The sequence below is a fragment of the Poeciliopsis prolifica genome, unplaced genomic scaffold, assembly GCF_027474105.1.
Source record: "Poeciliopsis prolifica strain line A6 unplaced genomic scaffold, Auburn_PproV2 SCAFFOLD063, whole genome shotgun sequence".
Taxonomy (NCBI): domain Eukaryota; kingdom Metazoa; phylum Chordata; class Actinopteri; order Cyprinodontiformes; family Poeciliidae; genus Poeciliopsis; species Poeciliopsis prolifica.
In genome coordinates this window covers 672,230-700,000 of record NW_026562438.1, presented here as the reverse complement: position 1 = coordinate 700,000, position 27,771 = coordinate 672,230, and the positions used below count along the sequence as shown (strand labels likewise).

General features: G+C 46.2%; 3 protein-coding genes and 1 pseudogene across 4 annotated transcripts in view; 2 read left to right on the top strand and 2 right to left on the bottom strand.

Annotated features, from left to right (window-relative positions):
- Window positions 1–15,843, bottom strand: part of LOC129380030 (protein Aster-A-like) — a 26,855-nt gene extending 11,012 nt beyond the window's left edge. Inside the window, 13 exon segments of the mRNA XM_055060996.1 lie at window positions 1–139; window positions 354–472; window positions 886–966; window positions 1,111–1,206; window positions 2,842–2,945; window positions 5,209–5,293; window positions 5,382–5,402; window positions 6,085–6,196; window positions 6,198–6,278; window positions 10,060–10,354; window positions 10,357–10,785; window positions 14,331–14,442; window positions 15,568–15,843. The exon segment at window positions 1–139 is cut by the window's left edge and continues 147 nt beyond it. Of these exon segments, the coding sequence (XP_054916971.1) occupies window positions 1–139; window positions 354–472; window positions 886–966; window positions 1,111–1,206; window positions 2,842–2,945; window positions 5,209–5,293; window positions 5,382–5,402; window positions 6,085–6,196; window positions 6,198–6,278; window positions 10,060–10,354; window positions 10,357–10,513 (1,290 nt within the window). The 5' untranslated portion in view covers window positions 10,514–10,785; window positions 14,331–14,442; window positions 15,568–15,843.
- A 1,334-nt stretch (window positions 15,844–17,177) lies between these two features.
- Window positions 17,178–20,405, top strand: LOC129379955 (sodium channel subunit beta-1-like; annotated as a pseudogene).
- A 2,005-nt stretch (window positions 20,406–22,410) lies between these two features.
- Window positions 22,411–22,771, top strand: LOC129351024 (potassium voltage-gated channel subfamily E member 1-like). The gene has a single exon (XM_055019788.1). It carries the CDS (start codon window positions 22,506–22,508, stop codon window positions 22,737–22,739), a length of 234 nt encoding a protein of 77 aa, XP_054875763.1. The 5' UTR covers window positions 22,411–22,505; the 3' UTR covers window positions 22,740–22,771.
- Window positions 22,772–24,124: 1,353 nt separating this feature from the next.
- LOC129379958 (dnaJ homolog subfamily C member 28-like) lies at window positions 24,125–27,417 on the bottom strand. 2 transcript variants are annotated; one of them, XM_055060920.1, is made up of 2 exons: window positions 27,357–27,417; window positions 24,125–25,575 (listed from the first exon to the last, which is right to left on the bottom strand). In XM_055060920.1, the coding sequence occupies exon 2, from the start codon at window positions 25,560–25,562 to the stop codon at window positions 24,420–24,422; it is 1,143 nt and encodes a 380-aa protein (XP_054916895.1). In that variant the 5' UTR covers window positions 25,563–25,575; window positions 27,357–27,417; the 3' UTR covers window positions 24,125–24,419. The 2 variants fall into 2 exon arrangements, with proteins under 2 accessions (XP_054916895.1, XP_054916894.1); XM_055060919.1 differs by having other exon boundaries at window positions 27,160–27,357.
- Window positions 27,418–27,771: the final 354 nt, after the last annotated feature.

Below are 27,771 nucleotides of genomic sequence, written 5' to 3'. Positions count from 1 at the left end.
GGAGGGGGGCAGGAAGGCGGACGCCGGACTGGTCAGACTGCAGTGGACCGAGACGGGAGGCGGGGAGCTGCCGGCGGACGGCGCCGACACCGTGCTCAGGTCCAACAGGTCTGTCACCGACATGGACTCCTCTCCCGGCCTGAGGCAGGCGACAGGAAGAGGAATGTAAAACAGTCAGACAATAGAATATTGGTATGCAAATGAAACCCTCAGGGCATTTGCATGTTCACGCTGAAAACTGGTTGTGCTTTTGAGGAACAGAAGTAAACAGAGGAACTTTAGTTTTATAAAGTCCAGCAGAAAGAAGTTCGTCTGAAGCTCGGTCCCTGCTTGGTTTCCATGTAAACACTCACAGCAGGCCGTTGATGTGTTCGCTGGTGGGAGAGACGTAGTCGTCGTCCTCGCTGGTCAGGCCCAGCTCCGTGCCGTAGCACTGGTGCACGATGTGCCACAGCTCTTTGGGGGACAGAGACTGAAAGCAAACAGAAGCAAAACTTCACATCATGACGGTGATGAGAACCAGCAGCCTTCCTGTTTCTCACTGCAGCACATTCAGATTCTGCAACATCCGCAGAAACAAGCAGCGACTCTGTAGAAAATTCTGTTCAACTGATCAAAATGAAACTTTTAAATAGGTTTTCACAATTCATTCAACGATTAACGTTTCAGGAACTTCAGATTTTCCCAGATTCAGGATTTACTCAGCCTGGAAAGCTTTAATCTGGGTCTGATTTTACTGACAAATAAAAACTGTTCTGATGTTCAGAGTCCAATCAGCAGCAGGCGGTTCTGTTACAGAGTAGACAGTAACTAGATCCGCTCCCTGAGGTTCTGTTTTCACAGCTCCTTGCAGACCGTCATCCACTCGGGGACGGTAAGCTGTACCTTGTCCAACAGCGCGTTCTGCCACAGGCGGAAAATCATCATGAAGCTGCGCTCCCTGGCGCCGAACGACGTGAAGAAATGCTGAGGCAGGAAACAGGAAGCAGAGAGACAAAAGACGGGAAGAAAGGCGTGAGAACAGAGAGACAGCTGGACTTCCTGCGTTCGCTTCGTCGGTGTGAGGAGATCCAGCTGCTGCAGCGGCAGGAAGTGCGGCGGGCGGAGTACCTTCTCGCTGTCGGTGCTGATCTGGATGGCGTTGGGGATCAGCTTGGCCGTCTTCTCCTTCGTCATAGACGTCACGTCTTTCAGCTGGATGGTGATCTGAGAGACAACAGCTTCATTCATCAGTAAAGAAATATGAAAACAAACAAAACCTGCAGCTTAAATTATATTTCATACAGTCATTCACAGGATGAAAAGGATTTGTTCCCTTGGTTGTTTCATCCTTTCATTTTAGAAATTTATCTTGATCAACAACGAAAATCCTTCTAATGTCAAAGTAAAACTGATCCTACAAAATAATTACAAGTAAAAACATGAAACATAAAATAATGCAGTTTATGTTTCGGTAAACTGCTGCAGCGTTTACTGATGTGCGTAAAGATTCGCTCCTTTAAGCGACTGACTGAACCGAACAAAGGTCCGGATAGCCGGCGCTTCCAGCATCACAAAGAGTGGAAAACGGATCAGCTGAGAGCAGAGAGTCTCCAGCAGCGCTGGAACCATCGCCATGAACCGATCACTGAAATAATCAACTGTTCAGAATCAATACATCAATAACTGGAGCGTAAAAGGCCATTTACTGGACCTAATTAAGGCAAAATTGTACAATCAATATAAACACTTTCCATTTTAGACAAAACAATAAATCTCATTGAGAATATTTGTCATGCAGTTATTAAGGGATAAATCTGAAAATGAATCTGTGGTTCTGGTCCACACTGCTGATGTTCAGCTGATTCTGTCTGTTAATTCTTGGTTTTAACTGCAGATTCATCGTTTGCTACAAATAATCAAGTTCGCTAAATGATGCTGTTGTTGATTTTTGTTTTGGCAGCAAAATGTTTATTTTCCGATTTAAAAATGTATTTATTGTCACCTTTTGTTTACTATTGTATAAAATCTGCAGAATGTGCCAATTGTTTTTAATCTAATCCAAAATTGCTCAATAGAATAAGTTTTTCTAAAAATAATTGTTAGAAAATGTAAAACCTTTTTAAGACATTTCTGAATGGAAATTAAACAAACACTCAAATTTCAACCAACCCAGAGGCGCTAATTAACATTTCCCATGACGGATACTAAAAAGGTTAGCTCGCTAGCATATATCAGCAGCTAATTAGCGCTAACCTAAACCGCTGTAGTCACAGAGCAAAGTGAAGATGTTTCAAACATCAGCCTGACAGAACATCCAAAAATAAAACGCAGTACATGAGATGAAATGATCCTGTCCAGACAAAATGTCAGCCTGTGTTTAACGAATTAAAGGTTTTAAATGAGCTCCAGATATTCTCAGACTTTTTAAGGTTGTTGGGTTAAACTAACCCAGTTCTAACCGTTTATAACTTACTGTGATGAAATAAAGACGTCAGCATTTAAACCTCAATCATAAGTAAAACCTCAGATAAACTGAAATCATTTAACATTCAAACAGCAGTTTGAAAAGGTAGTAAAGGTCTGCAGTAAGGTGTGTGTGTGTGTGTGTGTGTGTGTGTGTGTGTGTGTGTGTGTGTGTGTGTGTGTGTGTGTGTGTGTGTGTGTGTATGTGTATAATACCTTGTGGGGCCTGGTCCCCACAAGGGGAGACACTTTTTCTGGGTCAGGGGTCAGATTTGTGACTAAGGTGTGAACTGAGTTTTGGTTATGAATGGAAGTCAATGGAAAGTCCCCACAAAATAGCCATGCAAAGATGTGCTAATGTGTGTGTGTGTGTGTGTGTGTGCGCGCGCGACGTACAGTGGTTTCCCAGCGGAAGATGTTGCTGTAGAAGCAGAGCCAGTTCTCTGACAGATAGAGTCGTCCCTGAAGCAGAATGTCCTTCTGCAGAGCGCAGGAGTAGTCTGGTGAAAACGAAGCAGAGAGCAGGTCAGCTGACACACACACACACACACACACACACCTGCAGGAATCACTTCAACTCCAGACACCCAGCTGAAAGTTGTGATTAAACCGTTTAAACGCTCCTCCGTCCTCCTGAGGGATTAAGCCGAGCCTCACCAATGATTCAGAAGGGAGCTGAAGAGATTCATGACCAGAATAATCAGGACTGGTGAAGGTATAACTGTGTAAATCAAACTGTTTCAGTGTTTTGTGCCCTTTAGACACGTCAGCCAATCAGACACATGAGTTTTGGTGTCCAGGCAGATTTTAGTCTGACCTTTAAAGCGAACCTCAGCGCAGGTTCAGGTCAGGTTCTGATTGGTGGACAGTTGGATCCGGAGGATTTCCTCTGAACCGTTCTGTCTTTCCAACGATCTGCAGCTGCTCTGAAACTAACGCTGACCCTTCAGCTGCTGGATCAGCGCTGTGGTCCAGTGGAGACGGATATAAATGGATTCAGTCTGCAGAGACCATCAGATCAGTGTTTTCCTCCAGGTTCTAACTCAGCCCGCATGATGTCAGCAAGTCCAGCTTCTCTGCATCCATAATGTCAGACCCCACTGCTTTGTTTCGTCTCTGATTTTTTTGTCTACAACAGTAAACGGTGATGTTCCCAGAGGTTCTTCCTTGGGTCATGCACGACATTCATCTTTTTCTGAAGCATATATCTTGTTTGCATTTTGCTTATATCCAGTAGTGGATACACACACGCACATAGACCGGGTCAAGAAGAGAGCTGGATCCATAGCCATGGATTCCAGCCACCCGGGCCACAGACTGTTTGTGCCGCTGCCATCAGGCCAGCGGTTCAGGAATATACAGACGACAACAAACAGACTGAGAAACAGTTTCTTCCCCACAGCCCTCAGAGCCATTACTCCCTGCCGCCCCCTCCCACACATATCATAACCTCACATACACCCCCCCCCCCCCACACAGCCATATTGTTCTGCACTTGCACTGTCACATCATCTGCATTTACCATAATTGGACCTGCTGCTTCTTCTTTGGTGTGGTTGAGTGCCTTTAGTTAATTTTAGTTGTATATATTATTATTATTATTGTGTGTTTGTTTATTTTATATTGTATATATTTGACTTTTTGCACGGGAGTTGCAATAGAAATTTCGTTGAATCCTGTTCATTGACAATAAATACTATCTATTCTATTCCAGTGTGCTAGTGGTGAAGCTACTTTTTAGTTTAACATTTTTCTAACTTTAAACACCTTTACTGCACTTAGCTTCCCATAAGCTAATTCTTTCTACAGCAAACAGTTTAAAATCTGCTGACGTCCCGCTGCGTTCTGACTGAAGCCCCACTGCCGTCAATTAGCTGCAGAGTTAGCAAAACGCAACAACTATGAGACAGAAACCATGAAGGAAAGCTCCGTTCCTGACCACAAAACGCCTGCAAGGTTCTGCAGGTTAAGACTCTGCCTCAGAGAACCGTCCCCACTCCTTCAGACTAGAGGCAGCAGCAATTAGTAAACACCTGTTGGAACCATAGCTCATCGTAGAATGGTTGTGAATGGCATCATGGAGAAGCATTGTTGTGATGATGTGTTGAAGGCGGCGTGTTTGAAATGGTGGGCTTCTTAAAGAGATAGAGTTCAGTTTCTAGGCACCAGGCGTGACGCTTTATGTAAAGTTATTTTTACACCAACTGAAGGTAACAGTTACTTGATAGTGCTATAAAACATCACTATAAGGCTAGAAAACACATAATATCGCCCGCTTAAGATGCAGTGTGTGAACAGAGCGCAGCACCCACATCAGCTCCGATTGGTCCAAACTCCTCCCTTCTCTCCGACTACAACGTTCCCGTCGCTCTGCGCCGAGACCAAACGCCAACCTGCTGCTGCGGCAGCGCATGCAGAGAGAACGCATATTTTTAACATCCCATCCCAGAGTTGTGTGGGTTTCTAGCGTCATGGTCACCGCTGCTCTAGTTCTGAGCGGTTCTGCTTTGTTCTGAGGCGGATCTAAGTGCATGAGTGAAACTGTGTGATGGTCGTCAGATGTTCCTCCGGGGCAAAGCGTGTGGGAACCCTGTGGTTGACAAACGGCAGCGATTCATTCTTACTTCACTTCTCCTTTCAGCTGATGCTTTTCTAACTAAATCCCCAAAACTTCTCTTCCTCATTTCATTCCCGCCAGGCTGAAGAACAGGCCGTCTGTCTGAACTTTGATCCCAGAACGACCCGTAAACGTCCTGAACTCACCCACGATGAGCCGCTCGGAGTCGGGGAGCTTCTTGAAGATTTTTCGGAAGTCCTCGTTGCGCTGTTTGTACGTGGGACTGAGGACCTGGGAGAGGAAGGCAGACATGGCTTCAGATGCCAGAGGCTTCAGATGAAGCCAAAGTTCAGCGGCGGCGGCGTTAATGAATACTCACGTTGTACCAGCTCTGCATTTTCTGCAAAGAGAAACAACACAGACACTAAGCTCTGCAGCCAGATAAGGTCACCACAGAAACTGATTTCACACCAACACAGACAGTTGCTGGGCTTTAGCAAACTGCAGTTTGTACAGCAGGTTGCTGCAACCTGCAGGTTGCTGCAACCTGTCAGCTTCAGCTTCCCTGTTTTAAAGCTGCAGAGACAAAAAAATCTAAAACTGACTGAAGATTCAGAAGCTGCAGCAACTGAAAGGAAGCAGAGAGATAAAGGAAGTGCTGCTCTGCTCTGCTCTGCCCTGGAGCACCGAGCCAGAGGGATTCTGGGTAAAGTAACGCCTCTGATCGACGCTGCTGTCAGATTGCTCCAAGCAACAGGTATTCAAACTCTGCTGGTATTAGTTTAAATATTATTGACAGCATTTTGTCTTCATAAACAAATATTTAAAGAGATTTTCTGCACTTTTTAAATCACGACAAACAATCTCACTCTGATTCTTTGAATCTATACAGACATCGGCCCTCAGTGGTCATAGTTCTAACTCTCACTTTATCATCACATGCTGACAGTCTTCAGTCAGGGGCCTTTTCAGATTAGTTGTAACACTGACTGTTACTGGAGACACATGGATGATCAGAGTTACGGCAACATTAGCTTCCCTTCAGGGTCCAGCTAGCGTCGGGCCTTCACAGCCGTCCTTACCTTGGCGTTACGGCTGAAGTGGCGGGAGGCCAGGGGGTAGGCGGAGGTCAGGGAGGAGGAGGAGGGCACCGAGGGCAAAGGGCTGTCAGCGCCGCCCCCCCCTCCCTCACCTCACTGGCCTTGCCCCCCCCAGGACCCTCCGCCGCAGGGAGGGGGAGCTGCCAGGCGTGCTGCGCGGAGAGTTACTGGCCGTGCTGCAGAGGCAGACACACACACACACACACACACACACACACACACACACACACACACACACACACACACACACACACACACACATTAGCTGAGCAACTGAAATCCTGTAATTATTCAACTGCACATGGAGTTTGACTTCAGTCTTATGAACTCTGATTATTACTGATGGATTCAGTCTCCACTCTTTATGTATAACAGCTTCTCTATAACCAACACAGCGATGCTTCAGCTTCCTGCAGTCAAACCGTTTCAGAGGAAACGCTTCGCTCTGCTGCTGGTTCTGCAACCATAAACAAGCCCACAGCATCACACGTCCTCTGCTGTACCCAGCAGTGGGTCAGAACTGATCAGCTACTTCGTTTGACCAGCAGCAGGAACATCAGAGTCAAACCAACTCCGTTTATCTTTTAGATTTCACCACTAGTGTGATCTTTGCTTGTAAATTTGATACAGGATCTATGAGCAACATGCAGGGGAAACTGGATGTTGCTCAGAACAGAATCATAGTGCTTTATGTTTTACATCTCTTTAGCAATATTTGTTAGTGTTATGAGGGCATTGGATGGTCTGACGTCTCACTGATTCATCATAAAACTTCCTCAGAAACGTTTTGATTCCCCCGATAGAAAGCAGTTAATGTGTCTGAAAGCTCCAGGCAGCAGAGGAAGCCGATAATGCAGAGCTAAAAACATTTATTTAAAAAACCTGCATCAGTCTCACTGCAAACCTGAGGAAAAATATCACCAAAAACATGTTTAAAAAGCAACAGTTATTCCAGAAATAAACATCAGTTACTCCAGAGATCTTCCTCATCATGCAGAATCTACATTTTTAGAACAATAAACTGTATAGCCTTCATTCAGCCAGCTGAGCAGCAGTGCACAGTATAGTGCTGCGTTACGCTACAGACACGTTATTTCCAATCTGTGGGACGATAAAGGTCATTTCTATTTCTATACTAAAACTTTATGAGGGGAATTTTGAAACCATAATTCTTCCTGTAACATGTTACCAGACGATAAACCGTCCAGTAACTAACAGTGATAATAATAATACTGGTGTAGTGAGAATGCATTGATGACATCATGCAAAGACCAACTAAAGGCAAAACTGCTAAAGCTCAGAACTCCCTCATACTGGCAACCAGTCCATGCTGGTTAAAGATGGAGGCTAACCAGGAAGCAGCCAATCACATCAACAGGTCATGTCGGTAAATCAGCTGCTCTTCTTCTGCCTTCATCACATTAAACCGTCAGTAAATCATCGTGGAGGCTTCTGCTGCCCAGATTGCAGCTACAGGTAAGCAGCAGCCTGCAGCCCTGCAGCATCAGCAGCACCAGCAGCACCACGCTCCGGAGGCCGAGCAGCAGCGGGGCCGCCTGTTCGCTCTCCGTGCGGGATGGAGGAGCCCCGCAGCAGCGAGCGGTTCAATCAGATCTCAGTTTATCTCCACCAACCGGCGCTGCGCTCTAATCTGCAGGATACGGTTCGTTTCCCGGGAGATAAGCCGGGCTAGGAGCGCAGAGAGCCGGCTGGCAGCGCGGCGCGGCCCCGCTCAGCAACACTTACTCAAACATGTCATGAGGCGGCAGAGGTCCAGATGAAACCCGCCCAGAACCGCCGACCGGCCCGCGGCTGGCTGCCTGTTCCCCCGGTGAGCTCACTCAGAAAGCCCGGGGATCCGGGCGGGGGGCGGATCACCGTCCGCCGCTCCGCCGCCTTGCAGTAGCTCTGCTTCGGATCGGAAAGCGGCGGCGTGCCGCCGGCGGAGCTCCCCGGTACCGGACCGACCCAACCCACTAGCCCGAACACAAGAGCCGGTAACTGGCTGCCGTCTGTCAGCCGACCCCCAATCCCTCTGCAGCCGAGGAGGAGGAGAAAGAGGAGGAGGAGGAGGAGGAGGAGGAGGAGGAGGAGGAGGAGGAGGAGGAGGAGGAGGAGGAGCAGGCCTTGCTGCTCTGATAAGGATGACCAGCAGAGGAAAACTGAAGGTTTGAGCTGAAGGACAAACTGCAGCCTCACGTTCACCACCAGATCACTCTACATGTAAAACACAGATTATTTAATCTGGCTTCATCTGAGCAGAATATCTGGCCTGTCTGGAGCAGAGCCCACCCAATCCCTTAACCCCCAACCTGCGTCCATCCCTCTGGTTTAGAGTCCAGATGATAATCCAGGCTGGTCTGAGCCAGGCCCATGCATGGCTGTCCCTCTGTGTAATCTGCAGACGATCCGAACCCGAGCAAAGAGAAAGAGATGAAATGAACCGACTGCGTGGAGAGGAAGTGGGTGAGCACAGGTCTGAAGACGGTGGTTCAGGACATTTCATCAACTTCCTGTCTGCGTTCTCACCAGGTTAAAAACTGAGAAACGCTTCAAGAGTCAGTGATGACAGGAAGACGACAGCTCCAATGAACAAACTGTAGACAAAACAGCAAACTGAACGGAACCACGACGAGCTGCAGGCCACAGAACTATCCAGAACCAGCAGCCATGTTGCTCCTCACCGTCAATGTTTACAGTTAACAGTTTGGTACCTGCAGCCTGAAACAGAGACTGTGAATACACCTGGTCACCTGCATCTAGTCACTGTGGGTATTGATGCATATTAGATTAGATGCATATGGTAGATTAAAATATAAAGAATTGAAAATGTTGCATTCAGGGTCTCCAAGTACTTAGAGACTGTGTTACATTTTTCTTTGGGGATTAATAAAGTATTTCTGTTTTGAACTGGATGTTAGTGAAGGTCTGACACATATTGATTGATTTTAGCTGTGAACTCTGACCCTTTGAATACCAGGGGTTCACTATAATGTAAACATGTAGAAAAATGGGATTTCTAGCTGCTTCCCTCCACTTTACCAAAGGAAGTGACAGAGGAAGAATTGACTGGTGTTACTTTCACAGATTAATGCAGCAGATAATCTCATCTGGTTTGTGGTTTGGCTCTGGCATGTTAATGGAGGATTAAACATCAAGCTAGTGTCATGATTTTTATCTGATTAAAAATTAAATGTGCTCTCGTTCTTCTTCCTGTTGCTTCATGTCTGAGTGTCGATAAGGAAAACTGGTTTCCAACAGCAACACACTGACATGACAGACTCAGAATAATCCACAACCTGGGCAGATTAAATTAAAAGAAACGTTTGGAGAGGACAATAAATGTATCAAAGAAAATCTGAAGGAGGGTTGCATTAAATACACAAATTATTTCAACTAAACTTCAAGCAGAATGCGTTTATTTCCACCCAACATGCAGCAGATTATTTAGCATCGCTAACATGCAGCAGCAGCAGTAAAAGGCAGCAGCAGCTCATGCGGCCCACTGCAGTGATCTGATCTGATTGGATTTACATGACATCATCAGAGCCAGAGCCTGCTCCCATTGGCTGGAGATGATGTCATCACTGTGAGGAATGGTCCCGCCTCCTCAGCAGCTTCTCCCTGTTTGTTTACATCTTTCCTGCTGCTTACAGATTGGGATTAGAAGCCCGGTAATCTGCAGGTTCCATGCAGGTTATGCAGCCAGATCATTCTGACCGGGTCAGAAACGGGCCAGCTGACATCAGACAGAACCACACATCATCTGAAGGTTCTGATCCGTTCCGCCCTACAAATCCAGCCGGTTCTGAAATTGTGACAGAAATGTCCCTTATCTGATGACTGAGGCCCGGTAATCTGGTACCGGCTCTCTGGACCTGAATGTGGAGGAGCTGAAGGAGAACTGCAGACCGGTCCGGTCCGGTCTGGCCCGGTGCTGATTGACTGCTCACTAACCTGCAGCCGTCCACGTCTGAGTCTCTGCTCAGCAGGCTCCTGAGGGACCAGCGGGAGCGCCGGCTGGGGGAGGGGCTTCTGGACCAGGACCGGGGCGGAGGCAGCAGCAGGTCATGTGACGGGCTGTCCTCGCTCTGCCGCTCCGCCAAGGGAGACGGGCTGCGGCGCCGCTCGCCATCCTCCACGATCTGTGGCGTCTCGCTCCATCCTGACCGCGTGGCACCACCATAGAGGCCCGCCGGGCCCTCGCAGCGCCGCTTGGTTCTGGTCCTGCTGCGGTGGGACCGACCGGCAGTCTGGGGCTGGGAGGGCGGGACCAGGACTCTGTGTCAGAGGATGGCGGCAGGACGGTGAGGGTGGGGACGGAGACGGGCTCCACTCTGACCGGGGACGACGAGCTCATCATAGGGTCACTGCTGCGTGGCCACGGCCGGTCCGACCCGGTCTCCGCCATGATGCTGCTGGCGCCGGACAGAGGGGCTCAGGTCACGACCCCTGTGACGCTGAGGAAAGTTTGGTGGAAGAGAGAACAGTTTCAGAACGGCTCCACAGACGTTCCTTCACTCCAACAGCCAAGTAGAACCAGAACCAGCTGCAGCCTCCGGACCTCTGGCCCAAAACGTCCCGCCAGACGGCGCCAGCATCAGGGAGTCAGGCGAGCGTGGGCGAGCGTGGGCGGGCGTGGGCGCGGTGCGGCGGCGGCTAGCCACCCTGACCAGAGTCTGCCTGAGGAGTGGAGAGAGCAGAGAGCTGATGTTCAGCCTGGCACGGCTGCCGCCACCGCCGTGCGCTGCGCGTCATGTGACCAGCCGGTTGATTAGTAGCTCGTGTTGCAGCACTGACCTGATCAATACGCTTCACTCAACACACAGGCCTTCATCTCTGGATGAAGTTCTGATCATTTGGGTTGCAGCATTAAAAGACAGATTCTGCCACTAAGATCTGGCAGAATCTGTGATTTAAACTGAAGACCAGCATGATCACCAGGAAGTTATTATATTAAGTACATAAACTGTCAATGTAAGTGAATGTTTTTCTGGAAGCTCTTTGCCTCATGATGACGACTGGCGAGTTCAACCATCACGGAAAATCCCAGAGTCAAACCACCGACTGATGACGAGCTTACAGACCACGACAGAGAAAGTCGCCATTTTTAATCAACATTGTAACAAAGATTAAAGAATTTACATTTTTTTAAATTAGATTTCAGATTGTTTTCCCTCAAATATCTGTAAAAATATTTTTAATATTTACATTTTTTTCCTCCATTTTCTGTAAAAGTGAAATTTTTGACATTTTTCCCTCTGATTTATGTAAAAACAAATTTAGAATTGGTAGTTTTTTCTGAATGTTTTGGAAAAAAAAACAAATTGAGAGTTTTGACTTTTTTTTTTCAGTGGCACTAATCATCTTTCATACAAATGAGTCAGTGGTGAATAATATAAGTAACACTGTTTAAGAAGTGAGTGAATGTAAAATGTAAGAATTGTGGACAAACTCCCTTCATAAGAACTGAAAAGTTGCAGAAAGTTTGTGGTTGTCGCTGCTCTGAGGCAGCAACCAGCACCGAGAGGAAACATGGATCTGGCCCAAACCAAGGCCGGCGGGAGCCACGCAGCGGCCGGCGGGAGCCACGCAGCGGCCGGCGGGAGCCACGCAGCGGCCGGCGGGAGCCACGCAGCGGCCGGCGGGAGCCACGCAGCGGCCGGCGGGAGCCACGCAGCGGCCGGCGGGAGCCACGCAGCGGCCGGCTGCTCCACTCCAATGTTTGTGCTCAAAGTAGAAAAGATCTCGATCCCGTCCAGCGCTATCGGAGCGATCTGTTTGAACAAGAACAATCTGGGCAGCGGCTTGTTTGGCCACAGTAATCCTCCGTAATCTCAGCAGCCGCTCAGCCTGACACTCCAACACATTCCTCCACACAATCTGAGCAATGAAAGACAACACGATGAGCCGACAACTTCCTGGACCGACCGGAACCGAACCGAGCCGTGGAGTTAGAGAGAAGAGCGGAGGACCGGGCTGAGCCTGAGCTTTAGAGTCAGACTGATTAAAGGGCTATTCCACTGTTTTCAAACGATCCGGGCCGACAGCTGCAGTTCAACATCTGAAACACCTGGACCAGTCAAAGTTCAGCTGAATTATGCCACCTTTAGACCAGGTGTAAAAACACATAAAAAGGACAAATTCAACATGTTTGTTTCAGGGTCAAAGGTCACGACAAATGGGCTCCTGCGGGAGAAAAGCGGCCGCTGACAGATTTCAAACCACAAACTGAAATATGAAGGCATTAATATTTCAAAACACACTGATTAAAGATATTGATGGGGGAAGTTGGTCATGTGACAGAAACAGCGAAGCAGCAGCATTAACTGAAGCAGAGGAACATCAGACTCCCTCCACAAGCCAAAACATCTGGGCAAACACCAAACCAGCCTTAATATTTACTAAAGGTCGTTTAAAGCAGATGCATCCAGGCTCCTATTGCAGCTCTTGGCGTTCAGCCAATCAGCACAAATGGGGTAAAAATGGCGCTCCTGGATTGGCTGCTTTGCAAATGCCAGCCAATCAGTGTCAAGTATCACAGTCGGTACCCATGCTGGGTTTTCTGATGAACATCTTACAGAAGAAAAACTATAGTGAAAAGGCAGTAACTTGGGGTTACATTCTGCAGTAAAATGACTGTAATAATGTTCAATATCAGTTATTGGCCTGAATGTTCATATTGGTGGTGTTTTGTGAAGTTTTCCAGGGTGTTCTATATTCCCAAAAGATCGATTTACATGAATAATTAGATTTAAAAGCCATGAACTGTGAATAACTCTCCTCTAAACTGCTCAGTGTTTTGTGTTCCTGGCTTAACTGCTCTGCAGAGGGTGAAATGAGTTTCTCTGCAGTCCAAGTCTTCATCCAAGGAGAGCTAAAGGTCAGAGCTTTGCAGTTTCCACTGTTTGGTTTTCACACTGAACAACATTTAAACTGCATTTCAGAACCATCTGGGCAGCTTAACGTGACCCAGTTCGGATTAGACTAGACTGAGTGTTTCAGACCTTTAATTAAAGGTGACGTAAATATGTGAAATAGCCCTTTATTCGCTTCGGCGCCGGATCTGAGAAACTTTACGCCCCAGCTCGGAGCTCCTACCTCCCATTGGAAGAGTTTCCTGCGGTTCTGCCGTCTTGTTCGGCCTCGAAGACGAGCCGGCCCACGGTTCGGGAGCCGAAATCCACTTTCTCACAGGAGCACATCAACATTCTCAGAGGAGAAACGGAGCAGGAGGAGCAGCAGCGGGAGGCGCAGGAGGAGGAGGCATCTACCGGCCGCAGCTAACGGCTCCTAGCCGGCTAACGGCTGCTGCCCGCGGACCCCAGAGACCCGAGACCGATCACCAGCAGGGTTCAGCCTCCAGCAGACACAGCACCGTCCCAACGCCTCCCATCTCCAGCCTGTCAGAGTCACTTTCACCAGGTGAATGTGAGGTTAAATATCGAAGTGAGCTTGGCAGGAGAGCCGAACCGCCGCGGATTAAAGAGCCGAACAAAAGCGGTTTTTGTCGGAAAGTGAAAAAGAACGAAGTGAGTTAACCGGCAGACTGGGTCAAAAGACAGGGGAGGAACCGGACCTGGCCGGGGACACACTGTGTGACCGGGATGCTTCAGACATCACTACATCCATACACTTGTGTTTTCTGCTGGACTTTTTAACATGCCAGAGATAAACACTCTAAACGCCTCCTTTAAATGGCGATAATGTTTACGTCCAACACGACAAACCCCCCCGCTGAAAACTTTTTGGTACATTCCGGGAAAATAACTGTACCCAAAGATGTGGCGAGAGGAAGGAGTATTACACCGCGCAGAGATCAGCCAGCGGGTCCAAATAAGCCTTTAACTCTAGTTTCAATAACATCCAATCAGAGACACTTTTATTCATAAAATGCACTTCGCCTAAATAACGGGGTTTTCTACGTCCACCAGAAAATCACAATGATAGATTCAGATACGAAACGGAAAGCAGCAAAAAGTCCCACAACTTTCTGAACTTTAAAATAATTTAAAGGGAGGAAAATAAAATAAAATAAAATAAATAAATAATACACAGTGTCAAAGCGACATCTGGTGGCCGATCAGTGTCTGTGCATCTATTTTATAACCTGAACTCAGTTTTCCTGTTGTTTGGTGAAGACATACTCAGAACAAACTCTCTGAAATGATTGATAAGAAAGGGGTCGATATTTAGGATTGGGTGTGTAAAACACACTGAAGTCCCACCTGCTTTCTGTAGCTGCATCACTTCATCTGATCCCACAGAGTCCCAGCAGAAGGAGATCAGATGTCTTCAGCAGAAACAGCCGGAGGAGATGGGAGGTCACCTTGACTGCAGCTGAAAAGGAAAACAACACGAAGAAGGAGGAAAACATGCTGCAAACATGTAATGATCTGTGTGAAGAGCTTTCCATCAGCGTGTGTTATTATCTTCGATCTCTGCAGAGCTTCAGAAAAAGTAGTTTGCTTCATTTACTCAAACTCTTTTCACCATGTTTGCAGATCAGACTGTTTGGATGGACGGAGGTCAGAGCCCCAGATTCAGGAGCTGCGTTGTTTGCTTCGTCCCTCATTATGAAAAAACAAAGAAATTTACTTTTATACATGTTCGGTTTCAGAGCAAACATTTTTAAATTGTTTAAGTTGGAATGTATTTATCAATATCAAAGTCTTCTGGTAAATGTCATTAGAAAACAAATAAATCTGCAGGATGTTTTCCATAATAACTGACTCAGTGTCTTTTAAGCTTTAAAAAGAAAGTTTTGTGCACTGCAGCGTTTTGTCACTTGGTGAACCACGCTGAACTGAAATAATAAATATTCTCAGTCACAAAGATGAAAACTATAAAGGAACTTATTAAAATTCAAAGATAGAAGCCAATCAACATAGTGAGAAAGCTTTCGGTTTGCACCACGTTAACAGTGCAGGTGATAATTATTTAGATGAATACATTTTTCCATCCAGCAATATTATAAAGATTGCATGATGTGATGATTGCATATGAAAATACATCATGTGAATCGATGATTATGATGATGGCTGTAGACACAATGTAATGTTTGGTGACTGTTTTTATGACTGTGTGTGTTATACAAATAAACTTGTTTGGTTGAAAAACTCACCTTGTGAATTATTCAATAATTTTACAAAACAGCTCTGCAGTAAACTTCTTGTCACTGTTACCTGATTTTTCAGTCCCAGAAGCAGAAGAAAAATGCCTTTATTCTCATATTTATTACAATATTTTATGGGTCTTATATCTTTTATGACTATATCAACTGTTTCAAACACAAAACTCCCAAGAGTTTTGACAGAGTTTCATTGTTCTGCATTAAAACCCAGAGTAGAGGAAATGTTGTCCCTAATTTCCTCTAATCTGGGGTCGAACCCCGACTCTCCATCGCAGCAGTTCACGGCTCTAAACCATGCAGTCGCGGCATAAAGAATAAAAGAGCATTTTTACCTTCCCGTTTCAGAGCATCACAGTGACTCTGCAGTTTCCAGACGTCCCATGCTGCGTCCCTCAGCCTCCGGTTTGTCGCCTCCTGCAGTGGTCAGCTCACATGCTGCAGCCTGTGCAGCGAACAGCTTGTGTCCGGCTGGCTGGCAGACGCTCAGCCTGCAGCAGCAGAACCGACGGCTGGAAACTCGATCTGAGCTAAAAATAAAAGAAACGCCAGCAGCAGCAGCAGAGAGAGAGAGAGAGGAGCAGGCTCTCCCTGTTCTGGTCAGGGTACCGATGCATGCAGGGTTTATCAGATGTCAACATTTCCTTGAAACCCCCCTCCCCAGCTGCTTCGCTGTTTATGCTGCTGCTCTGTCTTGTTGTTGTTCTTGTTTAAGGTCGAAGGGACAGGGACACTTCGCTGCAGCAAAACAAACACCCAGATGACCACATGATGTTCAATCTGACCCGGCGGGGTCAGGGGTCACTCATCACGTCAGCGGCCGGCCGGGCCGGGCCGGGCCGGGCCGGGCCGTGGCCGGTCCATCTGGAGCCTGGACTCCAGATGGACCGGGCTGAGCCTGGTACCAGCTCACACAGATTCACTCAGATCTGTGGATTATTAAATGTAAAAATAATTAAAAATGAAGCTTTTTGTATAGAGGAGATCTGATGAGCACAATTTGAAGAAACATTTTTAATTTCCTTCCGGAAGTTGGAGATCCAGCTTCATTTGATCCACTTCTACCTTCAGTGTGCAGCACATCGCTGCTCCCTCTGCAGACTGGATGGTGAAACCTGCTTTGCTGCACTTTCTGTTTGCAAGTCAACAATATCTGAAGCCATAAATCATGACGTCTTTCAGCAGAGAGTTGAGTTCTGCTTCTATCAGACAAACAGCTGGGAAACCTTTCCACATTTCATCCCAGTCATGAATGTTTCAGATGTTTTTGTGGTGAAAAGATGTGAGAAACGACAGCTTTGAGTTGCCCAGACTGAAAACAGCGCCTCCTACAGTCACAGCGATCAGATGCCTGTTGACAAAAACTGCTTCAGTTTCAGTAAATGTTATTTTTATGACTTTTATTATGAAAAGCAGAAAATTTGTTTCTGACATCAAACCAAAAAAAGTTTGTATTTCAGAACGAAAATCAAATCAATAATTTTTCTTTATTTTCTGATGAAAACACCAAAGATTAAAATCTGTAAAAACACAAAATAAATGAAACCAAACTGCTGACAGGAGAGTGTTTGTCCTGCTGGGACGTCCCTGATCCAAACACTGAATCCCGTCCAGCCTGAGCCATGACCTCTGACCTGCAGGACATGATCTGTATTTACAGACAACATGACCCCTCCTGCTGCACAGGGCAATATTTACTTTCACCTCAGTGTTTTCTTGCTCTTCACATATTTGTTTAACAAAACACCGTGAGGTCATTTTACACGAAGGACGTCAGAAAAGAAGAAGAAACAGATTTTAAGCTCAAAAGATCTTTTTCCTGAAGGAAAGCCTCCAAAGCGTCTCTGTGTAGCTCAGCGTGGACGGTCACATTGCCACGGCGGTCATCTCATCATCTCAGGTTTCTGCTGCCTCCCAACACGCCCGGCGCGGATTCTCACTCTAAATTTAGCCGCCTTAAAGTCAGACGAGACAGCACAGGGACAGCTTACCGTAAAACCTCAGAGGCTCTGAATGTCTGATGATTCATTTCTGAAGTTCTGATGGATTAGTGTGGAGCGGACCTGCAGGAGGAGCATGGTTCCGGTCCGGAGTCCAGAGTAACTCTGCTCTGCAGGAACTTTCCTGGATCTGGGAATGTCTGGCATTTTCTTTCTGCAGCTGTCTGAATATTTCCCCTGCAGAACGATGAGCTGCTGGACGTTTTTAGTGGCCTTCAGCCTGCTTGGTGAGTCCAGCATGAAAATGCAGTGAGCTTACAGCCAGAACCAACCAGAAGGGACTCGAATCGGGTTCATGCTGGTTGAAGTAGCTCAAAGAACCACAAAATGAGAAATGACTGAAACCAAGTCAGCTTAAAACCAAAGGAAATAATAAAAAAACATTTATATTCAGTTCAGTTCAAAACTCCTGCAGGTGAATCAGTGAAATGTTTTTGTGATTCAGATCCTCCAAGTACCTTCAAATAGTCGAGTGCAGTAGCAGTCAGTCTTGCAGCGTTTCTGAAGAGGCCTCTGACTGAAGACTGGTATTAACAATCTCATGAATATCATGACATGCTAACAGCTCAATATCTGATATTTGACAGTAACAAGTCCTGGATGACATCATCAGTTGCTAGCTAGCTGTGCTAATCCGCCTCCTTTGCTTTTGCTGCTGCTCTTTAAATCTGTCAGGCTGTTTGGTTGAACTTTGAACTCTTTCCTTCTCCCCTCTGCATCCATGAAGCCTCTGGGACTTGGGGTCAAAGTTCAGGTGTCCTTTGAGCTTCTGAGATGCTAATCACCTGCTCTGTTGGAAAAACAATATTCTGTTACATAATATAGCAACTGGAAACATCCCAGCTGCCCAGCATCCAGAGCCAGAGGGAGAAACTGTCCAAATGGAAACGATGCGTCCAGAGAGATGATGAACTAAAGAACAGAAGAAGAAGAAATCAGAATCAACAGAAACATCTGCAGCTCAAATTGTTACTTTAAAACTTAAATCCTGATTGGGTCTCAGATCAGAATCCATGTCTGAATTCCTGGACGGCAACAAAAAAGCACCAAAATCATTGAATTGATGAAGACAAAGTTCCTCAGAGGAAGAGATTTCCATATTTCTTCCTTCAAAGATGAAAAGCACAAAACATTTCTGGTTTCATTTCTTAACATCTGATCCCAGACTGATCGATAATGTTTGTGTCTACTGGTCGGCTCTCCGCTGCAGTGCCCTGGAGCCATGCAGGCTGTGCGGAGGTGGACTCCATGACCGAAGCCGTGGCGGGAGAAGGATTCCTGCTCGGCTGCATTTCCTGTAAAAAAGAGAGGAAGTGTCGGCCCGAGCCACGGTGGACTGGCACTTCAAACGGCCCGAGGACCACGAGTTTACACCTGTGAGTCCCAACTATCAGGAAATCAGAAACTGCTTTCAAATAATAATGAAAAATCAAAGAAACAAAATGAAGGTCATGAGCAGCCTGTGTGTCTGGGAGGAGGTGACAGAAGGGCCTGATCAGCCAATCAGAGCAGAGACAACATGATTATATGTATCTTTGTCTTTTTTTAGCCATAATATTATTTGTCAAAACAAATCATTCAACAGACAAAACAGCAACTTTGAATTGAAACTTTATCAGATTATTTTATTATTTCACAACCATTAAACATTTTTTACCTAAAAGGGAATTAAAACGCTCCAGAGACATTAATGTGATACTGTTTAAACCTCAATAAAATATAGTTTATTTTATCAGTTATATAATTTAAAATGAGGTAAATTACACTTGAGTTACTTTCATTTATCCTCATTTCCATGGCTTGTCTGGTGAGTGGGAGTGTTTCTGGTAATGAGTGGGTCAGGGGGTTCTGAGACATTTTAACAGCAAAACATTTTCAATTAATAATCCAGTGGCTCCATCAGCTGATTCATCCCTACGTTGTCGTCCTTCCACCAGATCTTCCACTATAAACACCCCAACGCAAACGTGCTCCATGAAGACTTCAGTGACCGGCTGCAGTGGCAGGGAACGCTGAACGACGACGTCCAGATCGGCGCCGTTTTCATCCAGAACGTCACCTTCAACGACAGCGGGACGTACCGCTGCACCTTCCGCCGCACCCTCTTCCTGCCGCTGCAGCCCGAGAACGTGGTGGTGGAGAAGGAGGTGGAGCTCACCGTGGTGGCCACAGGTGAGCAGGCTCTGGGGGCGGGGCCGGGCCTGTCCAGCATTCTGACGCGTGATTGGCTGGTTTCCTGCAGCCAACCGGGAGCTGACGGCGGTGATCTCTGAGATCGTGATGTACGTCCTGATCGTGGTTCTGCAGCTGTGGCTCATCCTGGTCATGGTCTACTGCTACAAGAAGATCTGGGACGAACACGAAGCGCGAGAGGCGAAGAAAGCGCTGGAAGCGGAGGGATCGTGAGTCTCCACTTCCTGTTTCTCTGTTTCCCGCCTGCTGATTCTCACACCTCTCTTCTGATGTTTCCAGACTGCTGGAGTCCAAGGATCACTGTGACGGCGTGGAGGCGGAGTAACGCCAGGGAGCGTTAGCACGCTCAGCTGGAGCTGCAGCAAGGCTCATAAAAATATGTTTGTGAGGATGATTGACAGCGCTAAGCCCCGCCTCCTGGCTCTGACTGGTTGTTTTGGGGAGCAGAGCATCTTTTCAGACAGCAGATGGATCTTTTCACAGATTGTTTCTCTCACAACAAAATGTAATGGTAACAGGTTTGATAAATATGTAAAAACATATTTTTCATAAATGTTACTCATATCAGTTTTAAGAAGTGGATCAACATCCAGAGAGACGGATGACAGATTTACCTGAGGAGTTCATCATCTCATCTGAACTGATGTGAAAACTTGTGCCGATATTAATATCCGATATAACTACAGATAACCGATATTTATCGATATTGTATGTTAGATTTATTTCCAGGTGTCTCACTGCATGTCTTCCTGTCTCCTCTCTGTTGGACTTTGATTTTATTTTGATCATTTTCTTCCATCTTGAGTTTATTTAATTGTTCCTGATCTGTTTTGATTTCAGTTGGTTCATTTATTCTCGTCTGTTGCATCCAGTAATTATGATCCCAGTAGATTTATGTTCCAGTCACTTTGTCAGTTCCTCCTGTTTTCTTCTTGCTCGTTTTTTGTTCTGTTTCTTCCATTAAATTTTCCTTTTCATCATTTTTCCTCCAGGTTATTAAACACAAGTTAATTTTAAATTCATGGTGAAAAAAGATGGGCACACATCCATTGATTTATACTAAAGTTCATGATGTTGCAGCTATATTTGTTTTGACTAAAAACAGGAAGTGTTTTTAAACTAAGTCTGACATTGATCCAGTTTTTATTGCTGAGAAAAGACGATTAAAAAATTAGCCTGTCATTTAGGAAAGCATACTCGCTAAACCTTTGAATTTTTGGGTAAACGCATCCCGTTTACTACAAAGAAAATAAAATTAAATAGTTCATGCTCAGTTTATTGTTGATCAGATGAGAAAATGCATCATTTTTAGTGATTCAATTAACATTTTTTGAGTGTGTGATTTTGGCCCACTCCTCAGCCCATGATGCTGCCACCGCCGTGCCTCAGCAGTATAACTGAACCTCATGAATCAGGTTTTTATTTAACATCCGTCAGAAATGTTTGATCAACTGGACCTTTTCTATTTCCCTTTGCAAGCATCAGGCCTTCCTGTAGCATTTCAAATGGATCTTCTTCAGTGGCTCTCTGGGCTTTCTGGAGGTCAAGCCAAGGTCATCTTTGGAGAGGAAACGTTCAGAAAACCTGGAGAATTTAAAGTTTGTCTCCTTGGAAAGACAAAGTGCAGAACCGAGAACTGGACCAGAACTTTACCAGAATCATCTGCCACCACGAAGGAAGACTCACCGAACAGATTCATGTTTACATCAGTGGAAGATGACGTTTAAAAAAAGAAGCAGCTCCATGAATAATCTGAATATTTCAGCCGACACTCAGAGGACGTTTGGAGGTGGATCTGCTGTAACTTAATCTCTGCAGGTTTTCAGTCTGAGAGCAGCTTTGTTCTCTGGCAGCAGATCAGCGTCACACCGACCCAGTCAGACCAGTAAGAGCCAAACAGAACCACTGCACGGAACAGAACCTTAGCTTTCTGATCCAGATTCACGCAGATCCACCAGAACCAACCGGCCCGACCCGTGGTTCTTCTCCCGAGCGGCTGTAGGAGCCTCCGCAGGGATCCGTTAACCTTTCCCTGCGACCTCTGGTTTCATTAGACGTGTTGACGTGTGGCCTCCAGGTGGAGCGTGACCTCGACGGGCGGCAGGGTTCAGAGCAGAGCTGCTTCCTGCCGCAGAGCTGCTTCCTGCCGCAGAGCTGGAGATGTTCCTGAAGCTCAGCTGCACCAGGTAGGTCAAACCGAGGCTTTACAATGGATCTGATCATCCTTCAAATCAGACAAACTGGCTCTGAAAAGATCAGATAAAGAAGTCCAGGATTAAAACCTGAAGTTTGTTGGATAGATAAAGTCCTGTGAGGTCTGATTAATGTTAAATATTCTTCATTATGAGGGTTTTTAAAGATAAAAAGATGTATTTTGCTGACATAAAAGCTAAATATAAAGTCACATTGAAGTTGGATTATTTCAGGAGTTAAGTTTATTCTCATGAAGGCTTTTCTAAATTAATATGATCAGATTCATCCTCCAGTGAAACCCAAATACATTTGGAAATGTTTAAAATGCTTTAAATATTCGAAATTCCTGCATATCATTATTGTTTATATGTTTCCATACGTTTTCTATTGCAAGAGAAAACTTATGGAAACATATAAACATTTTACTTTTCTAGAAATGAAACTGATAAGATTAATATTTATATAATATTTTGCTATTTATGTGCAAATAAAACCAAAATATTTCTAGAACAGAATCAAAATATACTTTATTGGTTTTCAAGGGTAAAATATTTCTCATCAAGCTAAACATCCAAAGCAAATATAGCAAATATAAATATAAAATGTATAAATATATATATATACATAATTTAAATGTGAACTGTATATAAAATAAACATAAAAACAGCTTCAGTAGGTTTTGTTTCCGTTCAGCTTGCAGTGCACCGAGTGGCCAGCAGAGGGCAGTGATGCTCCGCTTCAACAGCACCGAGCTGCAGTCTCTCCTGCTCCGTCCTGCAGCACTGCCTCAACAGCAGCGGCCTCCAGCCGCCCGGAACCACACTACCCATGATGCTTTGCAGCAAGCGGCGGCCTCCGCCAGCGGCCGCGATCAGCCGGAGGAGCTGATGTTCATACTGCTGGTGGTCGGCCTCTTCAGCTTCTTCACCTTCGGCATCATGCTGAGCTACATCCGCTCCAGGAAGCTGGAGAGCTCCCAGGACCCGTACCACCAGTACATCGCCCACGACTGGAGTACCGTGGCGGGGCCGCCCAGGGCCGTGGCCGAGGCGCTGCAGCGGGGGGCCCAGGGCCCGGTGGTCCTCTGCAACCCTGTGGCCGTGCAGCCGCTGCCGGAGTAAACCGGCGACGATTCTCCAGGCCTGGAGGATCATCTGAGGTTATCTGCTAACACAGCCACCCTGCCGCCACCGGACAGTAAAAACAGGCCCTCAGCATGATGGTGCCACCACCATGTTGACACTGTATGTCAAAAAGTGAGATACTCGGGAGATTTTAAATAAATAATCTTTAATGTCTCATAGCAACCAAACATTAGTGTTTGCTCTGTTTTTTTCCATCTGGTTTCTTCTCACCTCATTCGCTACGTTTACAAGTTTCACTCAAATTATGAGTGAACTTTTAAAAAGCTGCAGAGAAACATAAAAGGGAATTCTGCAAGTTTCCATCTACTGGTCTGGAGCGAATCAACCAGGCTATGAAAAGTGTCACTTATTCAGCTGTTGATGTTTCACATGGCTGAAATAAGCAGGAAGTAGAGGAAAACCACGCTGAAGATCGGGACCGTTTCCTCTGGAGAGGTACAAACCCACCAGTGGTTCATCTGTGCCTTACCAGAGGCACAAAACATGGGGGAAAATCCAGATTCTATCCATTTTATTTAAAATGTGTAGTTTATGTTATTTAGCAACCTCTACTTTCTGTTTGCTTCAGCCAAGCGTGACGTCAACATGCGACGAAGTGACGAGTTGATTCACTCTAAACCAGTCGGTGGAAACGCGGCTAATTCACTTTTTGTTCTTTGTTGCAACTCTAAACTTTAAAAGTTTGCTCTAAGTTCCTCGGATGGAAACAAAGCTGCTGACAACCCAACGTTTGGTACCGGAGAGTCGCTCAGTCTCTCTGGCACCAGACGTACCAGAGAGACTACGTTTGTCTGTGCAACGCAGCATCAGAACGGATCAAATGAATGACCATCACATGAATGATCATCACATTAATGATCATCACATTAATGATCATCACATGAATGATCATCACATGAATGATCATCACATTAATGATCATCACATTAATGATCATCACATGAATGATCATTACATTAATGATCATCACATTAATGATCATCACATGAATAATCATCACATGAATAATCATCACATTAATGATCATCACATTAATGATCATCACATGAATAATCATCACATGAATAATCATCACATTAATGATCATCACATTAATGATCATCACATTAATGATCATCACATGAATGATCATCACATTAATGATCATCACATGAATAATCATCACATGAATAATCATCACATTAATGATCATCACATTAATGATCATCACATTAATGATCATCACATTAATGATCATCACATTAATGATCATCACATGAATGATCATCACATTAATGATCATCACATTAATGATCATCACATGAATGATCATTACATTAATGATCATCACATTAATGATCATCACATGAATAATCATCACATGAATAATCATCACATTAATGATCATCACATTAATGATCATCACATTAATGATCATCACATCAATGATCATCACATTAATGATCATCACATCAATGATCATCACATTAATGATCATCACATTAATGATCATCACATTAATGATCATCACATTAACTCAGTAAGAGTTTTCCATACAGGAACAATACAAACATCCTGGTTGATGGTAAAATGATTTTTTGTTTCTCTCTCGTTTTAGTTTTTAAAGGTGAATAAAGCGGCGGCTGGTTGGAGACTTTTGCCCGTTGCTATGCGGGTTTAGTATCCAAGCAGACTCTGCATCCAGGCCAGCAGCCCTCGCCTCTGAGCTGGAGTCCTGCCTGCAGAGTTAGCTCTCTTCTTCTCCTCCTTCCGCCGTTCCCTCTCTTCCTGCCGGACCTGCAGAAGCTCCGCCCTCTGTTGCTCGGCAAGCCTTTGGGCCCGCGCCACCTCCCGGGTCAGGCTGAAGTGGACCATCTGCATGCCCAGCATGGGGACCATCAGGTTGTAGTCGTCCACCATCTTGTTGAGCTTCGCCAGCTCCTCCTCCACGTCGCCACAGAGCCGCTCCCAGTGGCGCTGCTCGGCCGGGGTCACGGGGTCGCCGAGCCGCGCCCGGCCCTCCAGCAGTCGGCTCCGGACCCGGGCGGCGCCCTCGCGGATGTCGCGCTGCGTCACCACCCAGGGCGGCTGGTAGCCGTTGTCGATGAGGATGCGGTTGAGGTTGTGGGTCATGGGGTCAGCGTAGGGGTTGTGCTGGAACTTGTTGAGCGGCTTCCCGGCGCCGCTCAGGTTCCGGAAGTCTCCGCGGGCCATGGACTCCTGGATCAGGTCCTCCACCAGCCGCTCCACCGCCTGCGTGATCTTGATCTTGCGGCTGCGCTGACGGGCGTCCCGCTCCGCCAGCGCCCCGTCCGCCGCCGCCGCGCGCTCGTGCTCCCTCTGGCGGTAGCTGAGGACCTGCTCGGCGGCCCGGTCCACACGGACCTGCCGGTACTGCCGCTCCCGCTGGCTGGGGGTTCCTGAGCCCACGCCCTCGTAGCTCAGGTAGTGTCGGTGCTGCAGAGCGGCTCCTCGGGTTTTGTCCTCGTCGTCGTCCTCCGTCGCTCCGTCCGGCCGTCGGGTCTTACTCTGATGGGCCAGGACGGCCCGGTACGCCTCCTCGATCCGAGCGAACAGCCCGGCGTCGGCGGTGGGCTCGCCGCTGTCCGGGTGGTAGAGCTTGGCGAGGCGCAGGTAAGCGGCCCTCACCTCCGCGGGGCTGCTGCGGCCCTCGGCGGGCAGCTGCAGCACCTTGTAGCTCTCCTGGAGGCTGCGGCTGATCCAACCGTCCGAGCCGAACCGCCTGGACCGCCGGGAGGACAGGAGCAGGAGGCGGCCATGATGGAAACGCCTTCGCCACGGCAACCGCAGGAGGCTCATCTCTGGGACCGTCCTAAATGAAAACATTCAGAATCAGGAAAATGAATCTGCATCCAAACATTTCTGATATTCCAAGTGGGCGGAGCCAAGAGGCGCTGAGGGGCGTGGCCAAGCAGGGGGGGTGGAGGGGATTTGCTCAAAATGAGGGAAAACGTTGTTGCCAATTGAACTTTTTGCTACATTTAGCAACTTTTCAGGCCCTTTATCGACTTTTTTTTTTTTCAAAAAAGCGTCTGGAAACAAATTTAGAGACTTTTACTTTTATAAGGCAACAAACGACAAAGTGATGTTTTAAAAAAAAGCAACTATAAAAAACATAGCAGCTTCTTCCAAAAACAACTAGCAACAGATATAGCAACTCTTTTGAAAAACAGCAACTAACAATAAATTGACTTCTTTCAAAAAAAGCGATTAGCAATAAACCATCTTTTACAGCAACTAGTGAAAATGCAGCAACGTTTTTCTCTGTGATTAGAGACTTTTGAGACGTGAAGCACCAGCCGCCCTGCAGAAACCGTCCTGACTGAGTCTGCTGCCTTCAGCTCTTCCTCAGCTGCTGTCAGTCTCTCGCAGTCGGCCAAACCTGTTCCCCTCCGTGTCCACACTGCATATAAATCACAGATGTGCAGAGCGGAGAAACGCTGGCGGTCAATGCTGGACGCGCTCACTATTCCACCTCCTGACTCGCCAGCAGGGGGCGTGTGTCTGAGGGCTTTGTACCTGAACTTGGGCCGAGTGACATCAACCAATCTGAACCACCTGGTTAATGGGACTAATGCTACTGCAGCAGCCACTGTTTGACCCACAGAGGGCAGCACTGAGACGGTTTCAGGCTAAATATTGCTAAATGAAATACATTTACACAAAAATATCACACTTTGCACATCCATATAAAGATGGCAGCCCTAAGAACCAATTTAAAAAGCTTATTGGCAAAAATAATAACTTGATATGGGTTTTATTTACTCTTTGATCTGGGCCTGTGAATGATCATTTATCTCCAGGGTGGAAGGAGTGACAGCATGCAGCTGCAGTAATGGATTTCAAAAGTCTGACTTGCATCATCTTCAGAACCAGACCGGTCCAGAGTGCAAGTCAAGGGTCAGGAAAAGGGCAGCAAACATCTCTGCAGACCCCACATATCCTGGACATGAACTGTTTAGACTTATTGATGTTTTCAGAAACAGTCAAAGTTAAATTATTGTTTGCAAACCTGCAGGACCTGAGCTGAGAAACAACCAGGTTTAACAATCTGCCAAGAATGAAGGCAGGAGCTTCTTGACCAGCCAGATATTCTGGCTTTTTATGGATATACTTCAGCCTAATTTGATTTATGTGATTTAAAAAAGACAATGTCAATAAATCCAAGTTTTCCCCAAAAGTGTTTTTAAAGATCCTTACAGTTCTGCTTTCTACTAATGCAACAGCAGCTCAGATAAACCATAAAAAGCCCAGAGTCATCTGACATTGATGCAAAGGACTAATGTGTAATGAACCCGTAAGTCAAACTGTTTCTGATTTATTACCACAGTGGATTTAACTGCATCTCTAGAATAATAAAGAGTGTACTGGCCCTTTAACACCAGCCTGATTTCACCTGTTCAGCGCCAACTGTCTCCTGAGGCTCCGGATATTCAGTGTTTGGTTAAAAGAGTCAAACTAGTGGCGGATTTACGGGGAAACACCGAGAAAAGTGAGAGAAGCTGCGGCCAGCCCGGCCAGAGCCGCCGTCAGCCCGGCCAGAGCCGCCGTCAGCCCGGCCAGAAGCCGCGTCCCGCCTGGGCTTCAGCTCACCTGAGAGTCCGCTGTGTTGTTATGCAGCTTCTTCCTCTTCCTGCGTCTCTCCGCCGCTGAGACTCCCACCGCCCCCTGGCGTCAGCTCGAGGAATTGCGTTTGTGCTTGCATACACCAACAAATAGCAAATTAATAACTAACAGTTTCTAGTCTAATTTGGTAATAAATAATTATGAGAAATTAGCTTTCTGATGTAACTTCTTTAACTTCATACTGTTCTTTATTTTTAATAGTATTTTTCCATTTGTCTAGTTTTAGGTGTGAAACTCGATATTTTGTAAAAACTTGTTTGAATAAACAACACATGCTTTTGCCCACCACTACCACCTTAATAAAAAATAGAAAATTATTTCTTGGAGCTATTTATTCTTTGATTTTATTACTTTGACATTTTTTTGCATTTAGTTTTGATTT